General features: G+C 48.4%; 1 protein-coding gene across 1 annotated transcript in view; it reads left to right on the forward strand.

Annotated features, from left to right (window-relative positions):
* Window positions 1-3,848, forward strand: part of Nudt3 (nudix hydrolase 3) — a 104,269-nt gene extending 100,421 nt beyond the window's left edge. The window contains exon 5 of the mRNA XM_027943580.2: window positions 3,154-3,848. Coding sequence (XP_027799381.1) covers window positions 3,154-3,332 — 179 coding nt within the window. The 3' untranslated portion in view covers window positions 3,333-3,848. The remainder of the gene's footprint in view (window positions 1-3,153) is intronic.
* The last annotated feature ends 15,267 nt before the right edge of the window (window positions 3,849-19,115 follow it).

The raw sequence follows: 19,115 nt of genomic DNA on the forward strand, positions 1-19,115 counted from the left end.
TACATATTAGAGGTATTTCTTAAATCAAATTGTATCCTCCCCAAAAGGGTTATGCATCTGTATCTCCTGAGCAGATACTGACTGAGGCCTGCAGCTGGCCATGGGGACCAGAAGTGAGAGCAGGACCTTCTTGTTTCTCATGGTGCTCACTTATGTTGAGGATACAGTTCTGTGGTAGAGTGATTACACAGCAAGCTAAAGGCCCGGGTTGGATTCCCAGTGTTAGGGGGAAAAAAGTTTGTATTGTTGGAAAAGACTGTGGGGTGGTATACAACTGTCCCCAAAGAGTCACTCCATAGATGCAAAGTAGTGAGGACAGTGTTTAGCTTTATTCATACTACCCAGCTTCCTTGTAGGGAGCCATTTTCTTTGATTTGCTCCCAGCTATTTTATTACTTTTATTTATAAGAGAAAAACAATAAAAGATTTTAAAACATCAATTTGAAAAAAAGAGCTGGGCACAGTGGCACATACCTATAACCCCAGCTACTTGGGAGACTTGAGATATCATTTAAAAAATATGACATTTAATGGCTGCATGACATCACATTTAACTAATTCTCTATTATTGACCATCAACAGTCTGTAATTTAGTTATCATAAATAATGCTATGATTAGAAAAAGATCTTTAGAGCTGGGAGTGGTGGTGCACACCTGTGAACCCAGTGGCCCAGGAGGCTGAGGATGTGGCTCAGTGGTTAAGTGCCCCTGGGTTCAATCCCCAGTAGCAAGAAAATAAATAAAAAGGAAAAAGAGTGGCTCAAGCGGTAGCGCGCTCGCCTGGCATGCATGCGGCCCGGGTTCAATCCTCAGCACCACATACAAACAAAGATGTTGTGTCCGCCGAAAACTAAAAAATAAATATTTAAAAAAAAAAAAAAGGAAGAAGATCTTTAGCCTTGTTTTTTTCTATTTTAACCTTCCAGGGAAAGACCCATAGTCTAAGGACTACCTCAGTAAAGCATCCACACTTTGAAGGGTTCATGGTGTGTATTGAAACTGCTCTCCAGAAAGGCTGTTCCAACCCTCAGTGTCACTCATAGGGGTCGGTTGCAGTGTCTGTCTCAGCACACACTGCTGCCTGTTCTTCATCTTTCTTAGTTACTTAGTTGAAGCCCTGCATCTCACTTCAGATTTTATTTCAGCCTCCTATTTTAATGTGGCTGTAGTTAGTGTGTTTGTGTGTGTGTGTGTGCCGCGCACATGCGTTCACACCCTGCTCTGCTCTTCACCAACACTATTCCATAAGCACCTTCCTGTGGTCTGCTGCTAGGATTCACAGCCAGGGGAACACCTGTGTAACATTCCATCAGATAAATGCACCTTCATTTGTCTGCATTGAGATGTACATTTAAGACACAGTCTTTCTCTAGTAACATGAAGAAGATCATCCAAAGGAAAGAGTACAAACTTACTCCTCACATTTTGGACCAGCCCTCACATTAGGACCAGTTCTCATAAGTGGGTGTAAAAGGCTTTTTTTGGACATTAATAGAGCAAGAGCACCTTAAAAATTAGTATCACAAGTGTGCAACTGCTGCCTGACAGAGTGCTGAGGACGGGGCCGCAGCGCACTCACCTCTGTCTCGTCCTCAGGCCCCAGCACTGGAGTCCAGGAGTTAGTTTTCAGCAGTCCACACTGAACCTTTTGACATGAGTTTCTTGCACTGTTAAGAGATACAAAGCCATTAAGAACTGAAGGGCTACAGACCGCCCAGACTAACGGTGAGAGGGCATGGGGACAAGGCATGTCGACAGTAGAGGGAAGGATTTGGGCAGGTGAATTTTATCCATCTGCCAGTTCATAGCAGAAACTAATATTACACTTTTCCAGAATATACTTTCCGTTAGAGGTAAAAGATTCAACCATTAACCACCTCAGTTGATAGTTTAAAAGTCAAACACAGAACAGTATCTTGCCTAGTATGCATGAGGCCCTGGGCTCAGTCCCCAGCACCACAAAAGAAAAAAATTTAAGAAAGACTGTGAAGATAGTAATGCTTGTGTTGAGTTGGGTTCTGCTGTTTGTCGTTTTGTTTTGTTTTTAGTGCTATGGATTGGACCCAGAGCCTCGAACCCTCCAGGCAGGTGCTCTGTCACAGAGCTACATCCAGACCCCTTCCCTTTTTTTGAAACAGTCTCACTAAATTGCTCAGGCTGCTCTCAAACTTGCAGTCCCCCTCAGCCTCCCAACCACAGCCCCCCCCAACCTCAGCCCCCTGAGCAGCTGGGATTAGAGGCATGCTCCCCCATGCCTGGCTTCTTTTATATTTCCCATTAAGTAGATATACCACTTAAGTCTTTGATTAAATAACTGATTATAGGCCAGCAATCCTAGTATTCTGCCGGCTGATACTCATGTTAATTTTTCAGAAGGTAGAAATACTACTGGACCTTTCACCCAAGCTAGGGGGAGTCCCAGGGCCTAGAGAAGCACACTGGAGGTCATGTGGCATGGTCACTCTTAGTCTCAGGTTTAATTATGTACCTGTTTTCTGCAGTAAGCATTTGTATACTATTTGGAGCATATAAAATATGCTTCCTTTTCTTTTGTAAGAAAAGAAAATAAAGGCTGGGCACCGCAGCGCATGCCTGTAATCCCAGCAACTCGGGAGGCTGAGGCAGAAGGATCGCAAGTTCAAAGCCAGCCTCAGCAATTTAGCAAGGCACTTAGCAACTCAGCAAGACCCTGTCTCTAAATAAAATACAAACAAGGGCTGAGGATGTGGCTCAGTGGTTAAGCGACCCTGGGTCCAATCCTGGTACAAAAAAAAAAAAAAGAAAAGAAAAGAGGGGGAAAATTTATAAAATACACATTTCAAAAGTGTTGAGAAGCATTGCTTTAATGTTTTCTTCTTCATTTTCTCAGAAGTTCTAGGTTCATAAGCCTCCTGGTTGCAACTCAGCAAGACCCTGTCTCTAAATAAAATACAAACAAGGGCTGAGGATGTGGCTCAGTGGTTAAGCGACCCTGGGTCCAATCCTGGTACAAAAAAAAAAAAAAGAAAAGAAAAGAGGGGGAAAATTTATAAAATACACATTTCAAAAGTGTTGAGAAGCATTGCTTTAATGTTTTCTTCTTCATTTTCTCAGAAGTTCTAGGTTCATAAGCCTCCTGGTTGCTTCCCTCTTGTACTTATTTCTCTCCACAGGAAGGAAGAGGGAATGGTTTAAAATAGAAGAAGCCATAAAAGTGCTGCAGTATCACAAACCCGTGCAGGCGTCGTACTTTGAGACGTTGAGGCAAGGCTACTCCACCAACAACGGCACCCCGGTCGTGGCCACCACGTACTCGGTTTCTGCTCAGAGCTCCATGTCAGGCATCAGATGACTGAAGACTTCCTGTAAGAGATGGAAAGTGGAAACTAGACTGAAGCGCAGACCTCCCCCTCCCCCGGCTCTTCTCACCTCTCCTCACAGGCCTCCTCTTTCAATGTGGCATGATGGGCAGCAGAGCAGGGGTGCTGGTGACGTTGCTGTTTGGTGTTAAGTGATGGGGCTTTTCCTTCTTTTTATTGAGGGGGTGGGGGCTGGGTGTGTGATCGTAAGTACCTTTGTGCATGACCTGTCCCTCCCCTCCACACCCGGCACTCTCTGAAGGGGGGCAAAGAGCTTTCTCCACTTGGGGTTCTGAAGTGTTCCTGTCTCATCCCAGCCCTGGCCAGACATTTTCTTTGATTTTTAATTTTTTTATTAAAATATACCAATGTGAGATGAAACTTTTCAAGAATTTGTCCTATAATGTGCTGTTCAGTCCAGTAGGTCGGTCACTTTCACTGCAGGCTGCATTTATCTACACATTATATACTGGACATATAATATGTAAATAAATGACTTTTAGAAAGAATTTAACCATTGAATTTTTCAAGGTTTTGGGGTTTTGATTTAGGGATGTTTCTGGTGTGGAGACCCTAATAGTTAATTGACATTTTATTTTTGATGCTATGGGCTAGGTACATTTCCCTGCCCTCTCTCCATTCCCCAGTTGGAACTGTCATTCCCTAGGTGCAGGAGGAATTCGGCCACCTTCATAGCGCTCCCAGGACTCACGGTCTTCTCTTCAAGCTGTGTCTCCATGCTAAGGAAGAAACCTTTTTTTTAATTACCAATCCAGGAGCAAATGGCCTCAGCCTAGACCCAGAGAAACAATGGTAGCAATTGCGTTCTGGCCTACATGTCAACAGTAGGTTTTGAACTGGATTCTTGGGATTACGATCTTGAAAACTGGAGCATCAAGCCCTGCTTCTGCCCTGCCAGCTGGGGAGCTTTCCGCGGTGCTACATCCTGCCCACAACAGCCTCTCTTCTCGCTGTGTGCGCCTCACACCGCGCTGAATGGGCATCATCCTGGGCTCTTGGAGCAGCCACAACTGAACTTTGCAAGTGCGGCCCTGCTCAGTCCTGTCTCCACACATGGTAACCTTGTTGAGGTCCTGAAAGGTACCCAGAGGAAAGTATGTGTACTTGTCCTGTGATGTGGTGGAGCCTCTGGCTACAGCAGGAGCACCCTGCTCCCTGCCAGGATGTGAAAGGTCCATCTGCTGCAAGAGCAGCACTAGGCCATGCGTCAGCCCCAGCCTGGCCGTGTGATGCGTTGGCTTGCTGCGGGTGGTCTTGGTGTGTGGATACAGGTTCTTGCTGGCTTCCTTTGCCAGTTGTATTGTTTTGTTGGGAAGTGAGAGGGTCTCATGAAGGGTCTTGAGAATCAGGGATGGGAGTGGGGTGGGTTGGGATTAGTCCCTGGCTTAGGACAGGAGATGGTAGCCAACATGTGAAATTAAAATTGTAGATCTGTTTATTTAAAAATTCTAATAATTCATCAAACTCCTTAAAGCTTTTGCTCTTCCCTGCCACTCAAAGAAATGTGTCCCTCTGGTGGGCCTGTGTCATTTAGCCTTCAGCATTTCTGTGGACATTAGTTTTGCATTCTTTTTCCCAGGCTTGACCCACAGAGACAGAAAGTAGTGCTGGCAGTTTTCCTGGGGTGCCATCTTACCTCTGGGGAAAGAATTGTATGCCAGACAGGGTCCCAGTGGACAGACACAGCACCTTGAAATTTAAGTCCAAAAGCCCACTTGCTGTTCACAGGTCCTGCCCAAAAGTAAACACTGATTCTTATTGCCTGACTCAAAGCATTCTAAAGTTCTATCCAAATAAGTAAAAGAGGAAGATAAAATAGATTTAACTAAGCACTAAGTAGAATCAAAAAGACACATTCTTGCAGAAAAATTCTACCTTTTTGATACAGATTGAAAGTGCTTTACAGGAAAATAGATCTCCTGAAAAAGGAACCTCATTGGTAATAATAGTTTGCATTTTTCAATGATCTGAAAATGTTTCAGCAGGGCTGGTGTAAAGAGATACCACCCTGAAAAGTTCTGTTTTGATTGTTGTCTCTGGATCAAGAAGGTGCACTGTGCTAACAAGTACTTTTCAGTGACATGAATGGGTCCTATAATGCAGTCAGCTGGAGAGGGAGAGTGCTGAGGCTTTCGTGACTGACAAAGGGAGGCTTTGTCCACTCCACAATTGTTGAAGTGGTGCTATTTCCTGCTGCACTGGATTCTGACAGCAAGGCTGGTGTTTTCCCCTCCCTGGCACCATGAACACTGGCTGTTTTTACTGATAAATATTTGGAGTCCTTTTCTGATAGGTTGGTTAGAGCCATGGTCGCAACATCCTTTATCTCTCCAAAAAAAGCAAAAAGAAACAAAAGGAGGTTCAAAAACTGTCCTACACACAGAATATTTTGTTGGCATTGATTTGCTGTTATTTCTACCAGTGCTAGGCTCATGCAGGCTTGATGGAAACAGGTTCTGAATATTTATGGCCAGTACAGAGTCTCTGGCTCATAGTAAATCACACGGAGAGGCGGACTGCTGCTGGAGCGACCATCAGGGCCACCACGCTCGATAAAAAACACAGCAATGGAATTTATTATTATTATTATTATTTCTTTACTTCATAAATTGTAGCCATTGGGAAACACCAGTGAGGTCATGTGATCTTTGTGAACCAGGACTAAATTCTGTGTGTGAGTATGTGTGTGTGTGGGGGGTGCTTTTGGGAGTCAACCATGTGAGGTTCTCTGTAGAAGCAGCGCAGCCCGCACACAGCAGCCTGGCCTGTAATCCCACCACTCCAGAGGCAGAGACAGGAGGATTTCAAGTTTGAGGCAAGCCTAGGCAACTTAGGGAGCTCCTGTATCCAAAAAATAACAATAAAATAAAAAGGGCCGGGGATATAGCTCAGTGCTAGAGCGCTCGCCCAGCACGCTCACACCCGGGCCTCCATCCCCAGCACAATAAAGAAATGCAGCCGTAAAACAGCAAATATGACAGGATAGAACAGTTAGTGGGTTGATGGGTTTGGTTTTCACACGTGTCCACCACCCGTCTGCTCTGGTGGAGAGGCCTCCCTCACTGCTGAGCCTGGGCTGGACCATCTAATGGGATCAAAGGGTGAGGGAGTCTCACTCCCTCTGAGGCCACAGAAGGCCCAGGGAGCTTTGCCCTCTGCATTGCCTGTCCAGCCCCATGGAACAGGGGGCACCGAGGCCTTGCTTCCTGTGGCCTCTGGGGAGCAGAGTAGGTCACTCACTACCCTCTGGGGGTGTTGTGCAGCAGTTTTGTAAATGTGTTGCTACATGACAAGTTCTTCAGGGCAAAAATTCTGTTTTGATGTTAGGAGTCGGCCCATGTAAAGTCCCTAAGGCTTTTACTTAAAAGAAAAAAAAGTTCTGGGCAAAACCACTCCTCCCCTCCTTCCTTCCCCTTTTTCTTCTCCACAGACAGTGCTTGTTGGAGGCCCCTCCTAAGCCTCCCTAACAGAAATGTACTCAGTCTTTCCATCTGGGTATGCGTTTTGCCAGCTGAACTTCGCATATTTCTCATTTCCATCCAATGCAGTACGGCCATCTTCGGTGGAGTCTCCTCTTCATCAACTTTTAAAATAGTTTAGTCTGAGCCACATTTATGCTTCTCCTTCAGAAGAAAGGTTTAATAACCACATGCGATTTTTGCCAAAACTATATGATTTTAATATTTCTGAAGCATATTTCTAAGCCCCTCTGTTTTGATTTGAATCAAATGAAATTGATTCGGAATTGGGAGAAATATCTGGAGAAGTCTCTTCTCCACAGTGATATGACATTTGGCTGTAAGAGAAATGGGAGTTGGCTGTCACTGTTAGTAGAGCTCCGGCCTGTCCCACCTGCATTTCAGAAGGGCGGTCAGCTTTTGCAGCTATGGGGGAGGGGAAATTGCTTCATGGTGACTGAGCAATACAAAGTGGCTTTTCTAGTACTTTAAAGAGAGAGAGAGAGAATGAATTTTAATATTTATTTTTTAGTTTTCGGCGGACACAACATCTTTGTTTGTGGTGCTGAGGATCGAACCCGGGCCGCACGAATGCCAGGCGAGCGCGCTACCGCTTGAGCCACATCCCCAGCCCTCTAGTACTTACTTTTAAGGACTGGAAGAGGTCAGACATGAGGCTTTGCAGTTCAGACTGCCCCATTGAGGTGGCATCAATTTGGAGCCCTACTGGGCAGGACCTGTCTCCTGGAGGCCATGCAGCCGCCTACCAGGGCACCTGCCTCATTTGGAGTAGGCGAGAGAGTTCCCTAGAGTCGAATTCTGAGCTCTGGGATGAACTTTGTGATGGGAACTTCCCTGTCCAGGAGGGCTGTATTTTCCATGTCACTCTAGGTGTCATCCAAACCAGTGAGACATTTGAGATTTTAAGGTAAAAATATTGCAAATTAGGGAGCATTATTTACAAGCTGTAAAAGATGCTGCAGTCCATGCACGAAGTTGATCTGAGTGACTGTGGTCCTGGGGGCACTGAGGTGGAGGAGGAATCCCCATGGGCCTGACGGCCTTCCATCCCTGCCTCTGACAGGGCTGCATCCCATTTTGACCAGTGTTTGTATGAGCCCCAGAAAGTCTCTTGTGTTTTGCTAATAAGCTAATAACCCTGCAGGAAGCCTAATCAGGGCATCTGAGAAAATGATGCTTCTCACCTTCAGATTATCATATAAATTGTCTTACTCCCTTTAAAAGTTAATAAATGAAGCCAGCCATGGTGGCGCACACCTGTAATTCCAGCAACTGAGGGGGCTAAGGCTGAGGATTGCAAGTTTGAGGTCAGTCTCAGCAATTTAGCAAGCCCCTGCCTCAAAATAAAAAAATAAAAAGGGCTGGGGATATGGCTCAGTAAATAAGAGCCCCTGGGTTCAATCCCTGGTACCAAAAGAAAAAGAAAAAATGAGCCACTCAGGAGGCTGAGGGAGGAGGATCACAAGTTTGAGCTCAGATTGGACAGCTTAGTCAGACCCTGTCTGAAACTTAACAGTGAAAAAGGCTGGGGATGTAGTTCAGCAGTAGAGCACTTGCCTAGCATGCTGAGGCCCTGCTTTCAATCCCTAGTACTACAAAAAGTAAGAAAACAAAAGGAAGATTACTTTATGTTGGTTTTAGCTGTACTCCTTGAGTGAGGCTAGCAATCACCTGATTTTGACATGAAGCTTTTGAAGTAAGAGGTTCTTGTGTGGAACACACCTTACAGTTATGGCCATTGAGCCTGAGCTTGTGTTAGAGAATGGGGCTGTCCTCTGCCAGGGAGCTCAAAAGAAGCAGTGACTTGGAATTCAGCAGGCCAGAGGGGCTCTGCTGAAGAAGTAAATGCTTTGGCCAAAAAACCAAGATCAGTACCTGGAAGGTGACAAGAGTGTCACTGCTTATTTCTCCAGCAGGCGGTGTCCAGTCACTCAGGTCTCCTTAGTGTTCAAAACTGGGAATGTAAAGCAAACACTTGACTTCTTATCAGGCAACAACAGAAAAGACATTTAAAACCCTGGACGTGGTGCGTTAAAGGATGTGGAAACAGCCGCGTTGTCATCTTGTCATTCTGGTCTGGAATAAATTACCTGCTAAATCGCTCATCATCTGTGGGAGGACTGTGCAGAGAACATCCCAACAATCTACTGAAAAATAGTACAACAGCTGTTTCAGGCTTGAAAACTTAGATGAAAATCTTCATAACCCCTAGAAGCCAATGAAGATGCTTCAGTCCCAGTGGGGGCCCCTCAGCCCATGGTGCGGGGTGAAGGAGCTCACCAGTGGGAAGTCATTTTGCCAGTGAGATTGCCTATAAATGCCTTCAGGAAGTAATCCTGGTTTGGGCCTCTCTCCAAGCTGAATTGAAAATGTTTACCTAGGAATGAGGGCTCTACCACTGAGCCACAACCCCAGCCCTGAGCCTTGATCCTTATCCTCCCTTTGTCATGGAGAAAATGTATAGGTAAAATAATCCGAAGGACATCTAGTTTGGGTTATACAGTTCTGCAGTAATGCAGATTGTCAAGACCCAGGATGGCACAGGGCTGCTACTCCACATAGAGCCTCCCCAAGCCAGGGCTAGGTCAGGGTCGGGGGTCTTGAAGAGCACTGGATGCAGGGAGGACTTAGAGACCTTTCTCAGGGAGCAAGAGGCTTGTATCCTGAGAATTTGAAGGCGGTCCAAGGGGAATGACAGGCATCTGAATAAACCACAGCTTCCAAACAGAAACTTCCTCTCTTGTGGCTAGGAGCATTTTTGCTCAAGAGTTTTCCAAAGGGACTCTCCCTTCAGAAATGTGACTTGCCGCCACTGTTTCACGTAGCCTCAGCCTTCCACCTCTGAACAGACTGGATGTGTGGTTCAAGGTGCAGGTGCAAGAGGCGTGGCTTGGCTTGGCTTCGGTAGTTCGGAAATTATCATAAAATATCTATCATAAAATATCACTCTACCATAAAAGAAATATGTGGAACAGTTTTATAAATGCCAGATCTGTTCTGTTGTTTCACTGTTTTATGTCTGAAAAATTTCAAGCTGGTTTGTAATCAAAGAAAAGATTGGTAGTTAAAATAAGTAAAATTTCAGTTTGTGCACTTCAAGAAAGATGTCTGCTGGTTGGCCATGTGCCAGCACGTTTGGGGATGTTGGGGACTATTGTAAAATGAGTAAGTGTCACTTATCCTGTCCGAGAGAGTGAAGTGGAAGCTTGGGAGTGGCATCTTTATACCTGCTTTTGCCAGCCTAGCTTTTATTTCAAGGACCTTGCCTTGCATCCTGTCCCATGACTTTGGTAAGGGACAGGCTTTGAGCGACAAGGCCCCAGCTCTGTGTGACCACAGCTGTGGGGTCAGAGGTTCTCCTAAGGGGTTTCCTCACCACAAGCACCTCACTCAGCATCAGAAAGGTCAGGGTCCGGGACCATTCCATTGAAGCACTAGATGCGCTTCCCGCCTCGCATGCTTGCTGTCCAGATGTGGCCTCCTCTCCCCGGAACCCATGGGATCGAGGCAGAGATGCTGAGATATATTGAGTTCAACTTTTCACAAAAGACACAAGTCTGTCTTGTCCCTTTCCCTGGTGCTCAGGCATTTTGGTTGAGGTATAAACGGCCAAGTCCACCAGTGTCTCTGGGACTGAGACGCAGCGCCAGGGGCCACCCGCTCAGGCTGTTTCATGGTTGTAGAAAGTGGAACGACCAGCAGGCTGAGTCCTGGGGGCAGGAATGACCCTAGAGGAGTGGAACAGGACTGGGGAGTCCAAGGAGCAGCCTGTTCAGGGAAGGACAGGGTAGTGTGGCCACTGAACCTCGGCACCTGGTGCGGGAGATGAAATGGGGGTTTGGGGTGCTGCTGCCCTTGCCCTGATCCAGATGCATTTTGGGACTGATGAGCTGCCCAGCCTGTGGGTTTTTTTCTTTTTTTTCCTCCTTCCTGTCCCCCAAACAACCTTGCTTGGCACTGCATGGAGAGCACTTTCCCACCTGCACATGGCCACCACAGGCCTGGCCTCCTCCACAGTGTCTGCCCAGCGCTCCTGAGGACAGCAGTGCTCTCTGGGGGGATGGAAACTGGCCTCGAGAAGGTGAAGTTTCCTGTTCACTTCCCTCAGAGCTTTCCTCCTGTCTCCTCCCCCACAGTGCAGCCAGCCGCGCTGTCACTGTGGAGGAGAGGAGAGGGGAGCAGAGAAGAAAGGGACGCTGGCCGGACCCCGAAATAGCCCTAGACAGGTGCGTGGCAGATGCCATCCCCCTCCCCCATAGCAGGACAGCCGTGTGTGGCCCTCCCCTGCTTCACTAACATACCTCCCTATGTGGCGCCTGCAACAGGGACCAAGCCTCCCCTGAAGTCTAGGGAGAGCTCTGGTACTCCCCGCACCCTCCACTCCGAATCCCACTCCTTTTTGTAAAAACAAACGCTGGAGCCTGTGAGTGCCGCCCTTCCCTGTGTCCACCGGTTCCTTCCATGTGAGCCATGGGGGAGGGCGGGCATGGGACATGGGCTGTAATCCTGTGCCAACCAATAAAAGCCAGTATTTCACACTCTGTTAGCATCCGGTCTCTTCTCTAAAGGATTTACCACGAGTCCTTCATATCAGTCTTTAAATGTCACCCCCTGCTTCTCTGGGGTTCTTGACAATTGCCCTAGAGGTCAAGGGTAGCTGTGGAAAACTGAAGAACACAGTGGACAAGCCAGCGTCAGCCAGCACTGCTGCCTGGGGCTGGGGAGGGCCTGTCAGCAGGAAGCGGAAAGAGCTAGGCTTCATCCTGGATGAGGGAGACAGCAAGAAGCAGCTTTCCTGTGTGTGGGTGGAGTCAAGGACAAGTGCCCCCACCTTTTGTTAGTGGGGATTGAATCCGGGGTGCTTTGCCACTGAGCCACATCCCCAGCCCTTTTTTATATTTCTTTTAGAGACAGGGTCTCACTGAGTTGCTTAGGGCCTCTCTAAGTTGCTGAGGCTGGCTTTGAACTTGTGATCCTCTTGTCTCAGCCTCCCTAACTGATGGGATTACAGGCGTGCACCACTGCACCTGGCTAACAAGTACTACTTTTTGAAGATACACAGCAGGTAAGGCTTGTAGGCAGAGGACACAGGCAGACGATATTGTGAGCGAGTAAGTGAGCTGTCCCTCTGAGCCCCAGACAGGAAGAAAACCACTTTGAAGTATAATGAAAAATAGTACAATGGGGTCAATAGTACAGATGGGCACAGTGGCTTATGCCTGTAATCCCAGCCACTCAGGAGGCTGAGGCCAAGTTTGAGGCCAATCTCAGCATCTTAGCAAAACCCTGTCTCAATAAAGAGGGGTTGGGGCTGGGGTTGGGGCTCAGTGGTAGGGCCTCGTTTTTCACATGTGAGGTACTGTGTTCCATCCTCAGCACCACATAAAAATAAATAAAAGATATTGTGTCCATCTACAACTTAAAAATATTTTTAAAGGGGGGGGGCTGGGGGTGTGGCTCAGTGGTAGAGTGCTTGCCTGGTACATGTGAGGCCCTGGGTTCAATCCTCAGTCCCACATGAAAATAAAGGCATTGTGTCCACGTCCAACTAAAAAGATATATTTAAAGCAAAAGAAATTTTTTAATAAGAATTGGGGGGCTGGAGCTGTGGCTCAGGGATAGAGCACTTGCCTGGCATGTGTGAGGCCCTGGGTTCGATCCTCAGCACCACAAATAAATAAAATAAATAAAAGATCCATTGACAACTAAAAAATATCTTGAAAAAAAAAAAAAGTTGGGGCTGTAGCTCAGTGGTACAGCTCTTGCTCTTAGTGTACAAGGCCCTGGGTTCAAGCCTCAGCGCTACCCCCCAAATGACTGATAGATAATCACACCATAAAAACCAGGGACAAATTTGACTTCATGTACATGACATATTCCTGAACAAGGCAGTCTCACAGCCTCAGGCTGCTCCCTGAGGGAGTGTGGGCAGGAGGGTTTTGAGAGGCCTCCTGGAAGCCACTGTGACCTACCATGCAAGAGGTGATGCAGTCTGAAAGAGGGAACCTGGGGAGAAGAGGGGGAGGAAAAGAATCAACAGCTCATCACCATCAGGTCACCACGTGCCCCCTGGCACGGGCTGGCTTCTCAAGGCAAAACTGGGGTCACCACTGGCCAGCGTTCATAAGCCAAGAAAGCCGAGTGGTCAGTGGAAGGGGGCCACATCCAGGACAAGAGCCACACAAACCTAACCCAGAGGCTCATGTGTGGGCCCAGATGAAGTCAGAGTGTCTCTGTGGTGATAAATGTCAAACCGAGTTGAATGGCTGGTGAGTGACAGTCTGTGAATAGCCAAAAACAGAAAATTGGTGAACTTATTCCACTTCATTCCACATGGGACAGATGGCTTCTGCCCGTCGGAGCACCTCTCCCCGTAAATCCTGACTGTGCAGGCTGCCTTTGTCCATGTCATGATGATCACCCCGCCTGCTCTGGTAAAAGGAGTCTTCCTTGTGCCTGAGTCTGTGAGCATGGGACCGTAGGTGCTGACAGAGGGCCACTTCCAATCAGATGGGGTGTTCTGGAAACACCCCACTTACCCATGTCACATCCTCGTGGACCGCTGTACAGGTGTGTGGCTCATCAATGTCACATCTACTGCATGTCAACTGATTTTCATTCCATTCTCAGGGTAAAGGCAGAGTGTGGAGTCCTCATTCTGTGGCCTGCAGGACTTTGTGGCTAAAGAGAGAAACATAAAAGTGGCCCCAAAAAAACTTGGGGCAAGAGTGAGGAGAGGAAATGGTCTTGAAGGACACCAGTGCAGCTCTGACCATAGGGACAGGCAATGCGTTCCTGTGGCCTTCGCTGTCATGCTGGTGCTCTGACCTCCCAGGCAGATTTGGCAGAACTCCTGCCCATCCTCCACTCAGGCTGACTCCCCTCCGCACAGACCTGAAGCCTGCGGTGGAAGCCAGGGCCTTGGTTGCTTCCTGGTTTCAGGCATATTTAGGGTGTGAAGGGCTTGTTTTCTCTCCTTGGTCTTGTGACACCCAGCTAACATCTCAGCATCCAAAGGTGAAGCCATGAGGCCCCATGTTCTGTGTCCTGAATACCAGCAATGTGCTAAAACCAGGACACACAGTCCTCGCAGAGGCACCTGCTTGGATGACAGATGGCGTGAAACGGGAGAGGTGACAGCCTGGGTAGAATAAGCTGCAGGAGGCGGGGGTGGGGTGGGGGGGTGCTGATGTTGCAGAGCCCAGTTGAGATGATAATGGAGGAATGGGACAGAGAGCAGATCAGAAAAGGGGGAGGGACACATTCATGGGAAGGCTGCCTAGTGTGACAGGTGTGGGCGGTGGAGTTCAGCCAGGTGCGGGTCCCAGCTCCACTGCTGACAGGCTCCGTGATCTTGACATGTTGCCATCCATGACTGCTGTGTTTAATAATAAGTGAAGGAGTATATGGCACCAAAGTTGGGGTGTGATCACTATGTGCTGCACCTGCTTGGGAAATGCCCAGGGCTGTGCGTGCTGAGTTTACTATATAAATAGAGTCACAGCGACACAGTCACATGCAAGAAAAGAAGACCGAGGGGGTGACCGACCCCTTCCCCCTTCCCAAAAGAAGAGGCATCATCTGAGAGGATTTGGGATGGATGAGGGGATCCCCAGCTGAAGGGACCCCTGGGGAAGGGCAGGTATCTGGAACTTGATGGTCATAGTGGGCTGGGAGGAGAGAGGGCCAGGCGATGCCGTGGGAAAGGTAGGCTGGGGTCAGTGGCTTGGCTGGCCGCGTTTGAACTTTACTCTGCATGACTGGGAAGCCAACGAGGCTTTAAAGCAGTGGTGACTGCACTGACTCGGGCATTTGGGGACAATAATACCACTCTCTACAGAGTGCTCACACTGCTCCAGGGCTTAGTCCCAGGCCTTGCGTTCACGGAGTCTTGGTCATCGTGGGAGGTGTAGGTCATGGGAAAGGAAATGGAGGCTTAGGGGAGCTAACCACTTTAAAACAACTAGACAAGTTCATTCTGGAATCACAAGAGTAAAATACCCAGGATAACTAAGACAATTTGGAAAAACTGGACTGCAAGAGAAATCCTATCAGCACACACAAAGGTAACTCGGTGCCCTGAAAGAAGATCACTCAGGAGAAGTAAGTTAGGAAGTCGAACAGAACGCAGCAGGGTGCCAAGGAACAGACCCTGCGTGACAGGAGCGTGGCCAGAGCCAGAGGAAGCACACGTGCTCCTCAGTGTTTGGGCCTCAGACCAGCCAAATGGGAAAAATAAATAAGGTCCGATCCCAGCCTCACACCATCCAGGGCAATGAGTTCACAAATGTGAAAAAAATGAATTACAAAACCCTTAGGAGAAAACCTAGAAGTAACATCCAGGATGACAACTGAACTCCGAGCTGAGGGGTCCCCATAGGACCCACCCTCTTTGCGATGGGCAGTACTCTCTTGGTCATGGTCACCTTAGACTGCAGGATGGGCCAGGACAGTAGGGAGGTGGTGAATGAGAATGGGGTTGGCATCCTGTCCCCAAACACCTCATATGAAGGTGGCTAGGGAGGCCGAGGGAGGGGCTTCCTGGGTATCACTCAGTCAACAGGTTGGTCACCGCACTCACCGCCCACCATGGCATCGACAGCCTGAAATAACCAAGTTAGAGAAAAGGTCTGTTTGGGGGGCTGGGGATGTGGCTCAAGCGGTAGCGCGCTCGCCTGGCATGCGTGCGGCCCGGGTTCGATCCTCAGCACCACATACAAACAAAGATGTTGTGTCCACCAATAAATAAACAAACAAACAAATAAATATCGAAAAGAAAAGGTCTGTTTTGACCTGCGGTTTGGAGGTTTCTGTTCCTGATCCTTGGCACTCTGCTGCCAGCTTGGGGTGAGGCCACACAACCTGGCAGGAGCCCGTGGGAAAGCAGAGTCACTTGCCTTGTGGCCAGGAAGCAAATGAGGGGAAAAAAAATAGAGGAAGTAGCTGGGATCCCACTGTCCCCACCAAGGGCATGTCCCCAATGACCTGAAGGCCTCCCGAATAAGACCCACCTCCTAAGGCTTCCACCGCCTCCCTGTAGGGTCATAGTGGGGACCAGGCCTTTAACACACAAGTCCTTAGGGGACAGTCCAGATCAAAAACTGCAGCAGGCACTGACGATGTACAGGTGCAGTGACAGGCATCTGTGAGGCACCCGTGGGTGAATGTCTGGTCACAGCACTTAGTAGAAGAGGCTATAAATAAGATGGTTGCAGCGAATCATCGCTTGACAGTGTTAGAAACGTTTTAGGGATAGTCTAGTCCAATCCTCTATTTTACAGTTCTAGAAACAGCACAGTGGGAAGGGACTTTTCCCCAGTGTTCTGGACTGAAACCCTAAGTTCCATAAGTAGCTAGCGGCCACCAGGTGCAGTGGGGCATGCCTGTGACCCCTGATACTTGGAAGACTGATGCAGAAGAATTGCAGGTTTGAAGTCAGCCTCAGCAACTTAGCAAGGCCCCAAGCAACCCAGTGAGACCCTATCTCTAAATAAAAGTATAAAAAAGGGCTGGTGACGTGGCTCAGTGGTAGACCCCAGGTTCAATCCCTAATACTACAAAGGAAAGAAGGAAGGAAGAAAAAAAACAGCTAGCTGCTCTTTGTCGTCATGGAAAGCATTTTTAAATATCTGTCTTACTCTGGCCAACAAACTGTCCAACCAGCGTGGGGCCCAGACCCCATGTCCATCACCCTGAATTAATCCATCCATTCCTCTCCCCTCCTGGGTAAGAGCTGGTCCTGCTCAGAGAACAGTGTCATGAGGGGACACCACGGGCTCATGCTTGCCCTCCATTCAACCTCTGGTGCTGCCTGTCATTGGCCAGTGACTGCTGCATTAGCAAGTCCAAGGCCACTCACCTGTTCTGAACCCAGCTCCTGAGCTCCCCCTCCCCCTGTCCTTGGCCACACTTTGGTTCTCTCCCTACTGTAGTTTTCAGGGGAAGTTCCACCCCTTGGCTCAGCAGCCCTTTAGCTAGTCGGCCCCGCCCACCTTGTCAGACCACTTTCTCGCCACTCTGTGTCCCAGAACTTTCTGCAGATGCATCATCTACCACAACTCTACCACACTGTTCAAACCCACAGGGTCTGTGCCCTTTAGGGGGAAAGATCTCTTGAGATCCTTCTTCCTACACTATCTTGCCCCCTCAGTCCCACCCCCAGGCTGCAGGTGCCCTCTGAAGGCACACAGGGAGGCTCTCCCCAGTCTTGGTCTCTGACTGATGTAGAGCTGGTACCCAGGAAATTTGGTTGGAGGAGACAAAAAGCCAACTGGCATTTTGAAAGTGTCCACAGCACAAGGAATGTGTGTGCGGTGACGTCCTGCCCTCTCAGTTCTTCCCCACTGCACCCCACACCGCCCACCCCTCACCCCCACCGTGCATTTCCCCAAAACCCTGGAGCAAATACCTGGTCCCTGAGGGACCTGGGGCAGGAGTGTGGAGCAGGGGAGGTGGGAGGCTCCTCCCCTGGGGGCATGGTGCTGCCCATCCACTGCAGCAACATCACCGAGTCCAGCCTCCCCCTGAAGCCCATCTCCATCTTTCTCTTCCTGCCTTTAGTCTGGGGGACATGGGGGAGGTGCTTTTTCAGGGAGAGGAGACCCCCAGTTCCTGCTGCTCCCTCTAACTCAGCCAGGATCCTGTGAACTTCCCCATACCTAGGGCAGGAGGCGACAAGAGGCTGGTCACTTCCTGAGGAAGCTGAAGGGCCACCCTCACAGCTGACACTGTTTTCTGGGCTTCCCGGTTAGTCTCCAGAACCCCCTCCTGTCAATTCCGAGAGCTCCTGCACAGGACCCCGGACTTTCACATCTCTCCCCGGGGGCAGGCACCTCCATCCCGACTTGGTTCTCCTGGAGGGAGCCAGAGCCTGAGGAGCCTGAGGGCAGAAGGGAGCTGGGTCCCTGGAGAACCAGCTCGGGAGGAGGAGAGCTAGGGAGGCTGCAAATCAGGCCTCGGGTGCTGCCAGGGGACGCCATGAGGGCTTCCCACTGACTCCTGCAGGACTCACTCAGTCCCTCCTCAATATCCCAGCAGCCCCAGCGTGGAACACCTGGGTGCCCTATCCCAGCCCTGACACTGCTCAGCTTTGAAAGGAATATGGACTGTCCTGTTATTGAGAAATGACCAGCTTGGGTGGGAATCCTTTCTACTTGGGGGCCTGGGAGGACCAGCATGGAGGATGCTGGGCAAAGTCACAGCGAGCTCAGGGCTAAGCAGAGACGGGCCTGTGGCAGGTGGCTCAGCTCCTGGAAACCCATATTCACAAGCACCTGACCATGAAGTAGAAAGTCCCAAAATGAAGTTGATGGCCTTGTATATTTTTATTATTTATTGATGAATTTTTAAATTTTATGTATTTATTTGTATGTGGTGCTGAGACTCGAACCCAGTACCTCACACATTCTAGGCAAGTGCTCTACCACTGAGCCACAACCCCAGCCCTCCATTTTTTTAAAAAACAATCTTCATCCACAATATTTTAAAAAGTTTAATCGAATCAAATTAACATACAAGAGGCTATACATATTTAAAATGTCCAATTTGAGACCAGCATGATGGCACACACCTGCAATTCCAGCTCCTTGGAAGGTGAGGCAGGAGGATCGCAAGTTCAAGTTCTCAAAACAAAAATAATAAAAAGGTGGTAGAGTACTTGCCTAGCATGCCTGAGTCACTGGGTTCAATCCCCAGCACTGCAAAAGAAAAAAAGAAAGAGGAAGGGAGAGGGAGAGAGGCCAGGGGCTGGGGAGGGAGATTATTAGTAGATTAAAAGAAAAAACATACATGGGATATGCTATTCTCCTATTGTCCAATTAGTAGGGTGTATGACATTGACTTCCTATGCTGACATCCCTGTGTTAAATCTCCTTTGAATATAGTGCATAATTTTTTCTAATGTGCTATTAGATTCATTTTGCTAGTATTTTGTTGAGTATTTTTATGTCTATATTCATTGAGAATATTGGTCCATATTTTCTTTTTCTTTATTTCCTTCCTTTGTACTAAGTACTGAACTTTGAACTCAAGGGTGCTCTACCACTGAGCTACATCCTTAGCCCCTTTTTATTTTGTATCTTGAGACACAATCTCACAAAGTTCCCAGGCTGGCCTCCAACTTGTGATCCTCTGTCTCAGCCTCCAGAGTAGTTGCAATTATAGGTGTGTGCCACCATACCCAGTGCCCAGCTCCATTATTTCCTCTTTCCTGCAGGACTTAAATTCAGTTTGATTTTTTTTTTTTTTTTTTTTTTTTGTAGTTGTAGATGGACAGCA

Source organism: Marmota flaviventris, chromosome 6 (genome assembly GCF_047511675.1).
Source record: "Marmota flaviventris isolate mMarFla1 chromosome 6, mMarFla1.hap1, whole genome shotgun sequence".
In the NCBI taxonomy this organism is placed as follows: domain Eukaryota; kingdom Metazoa; phylum Chordata; class Mammalia; order Rodentia; family Sciuridae; genus Marmota; species Marmota flaviventris.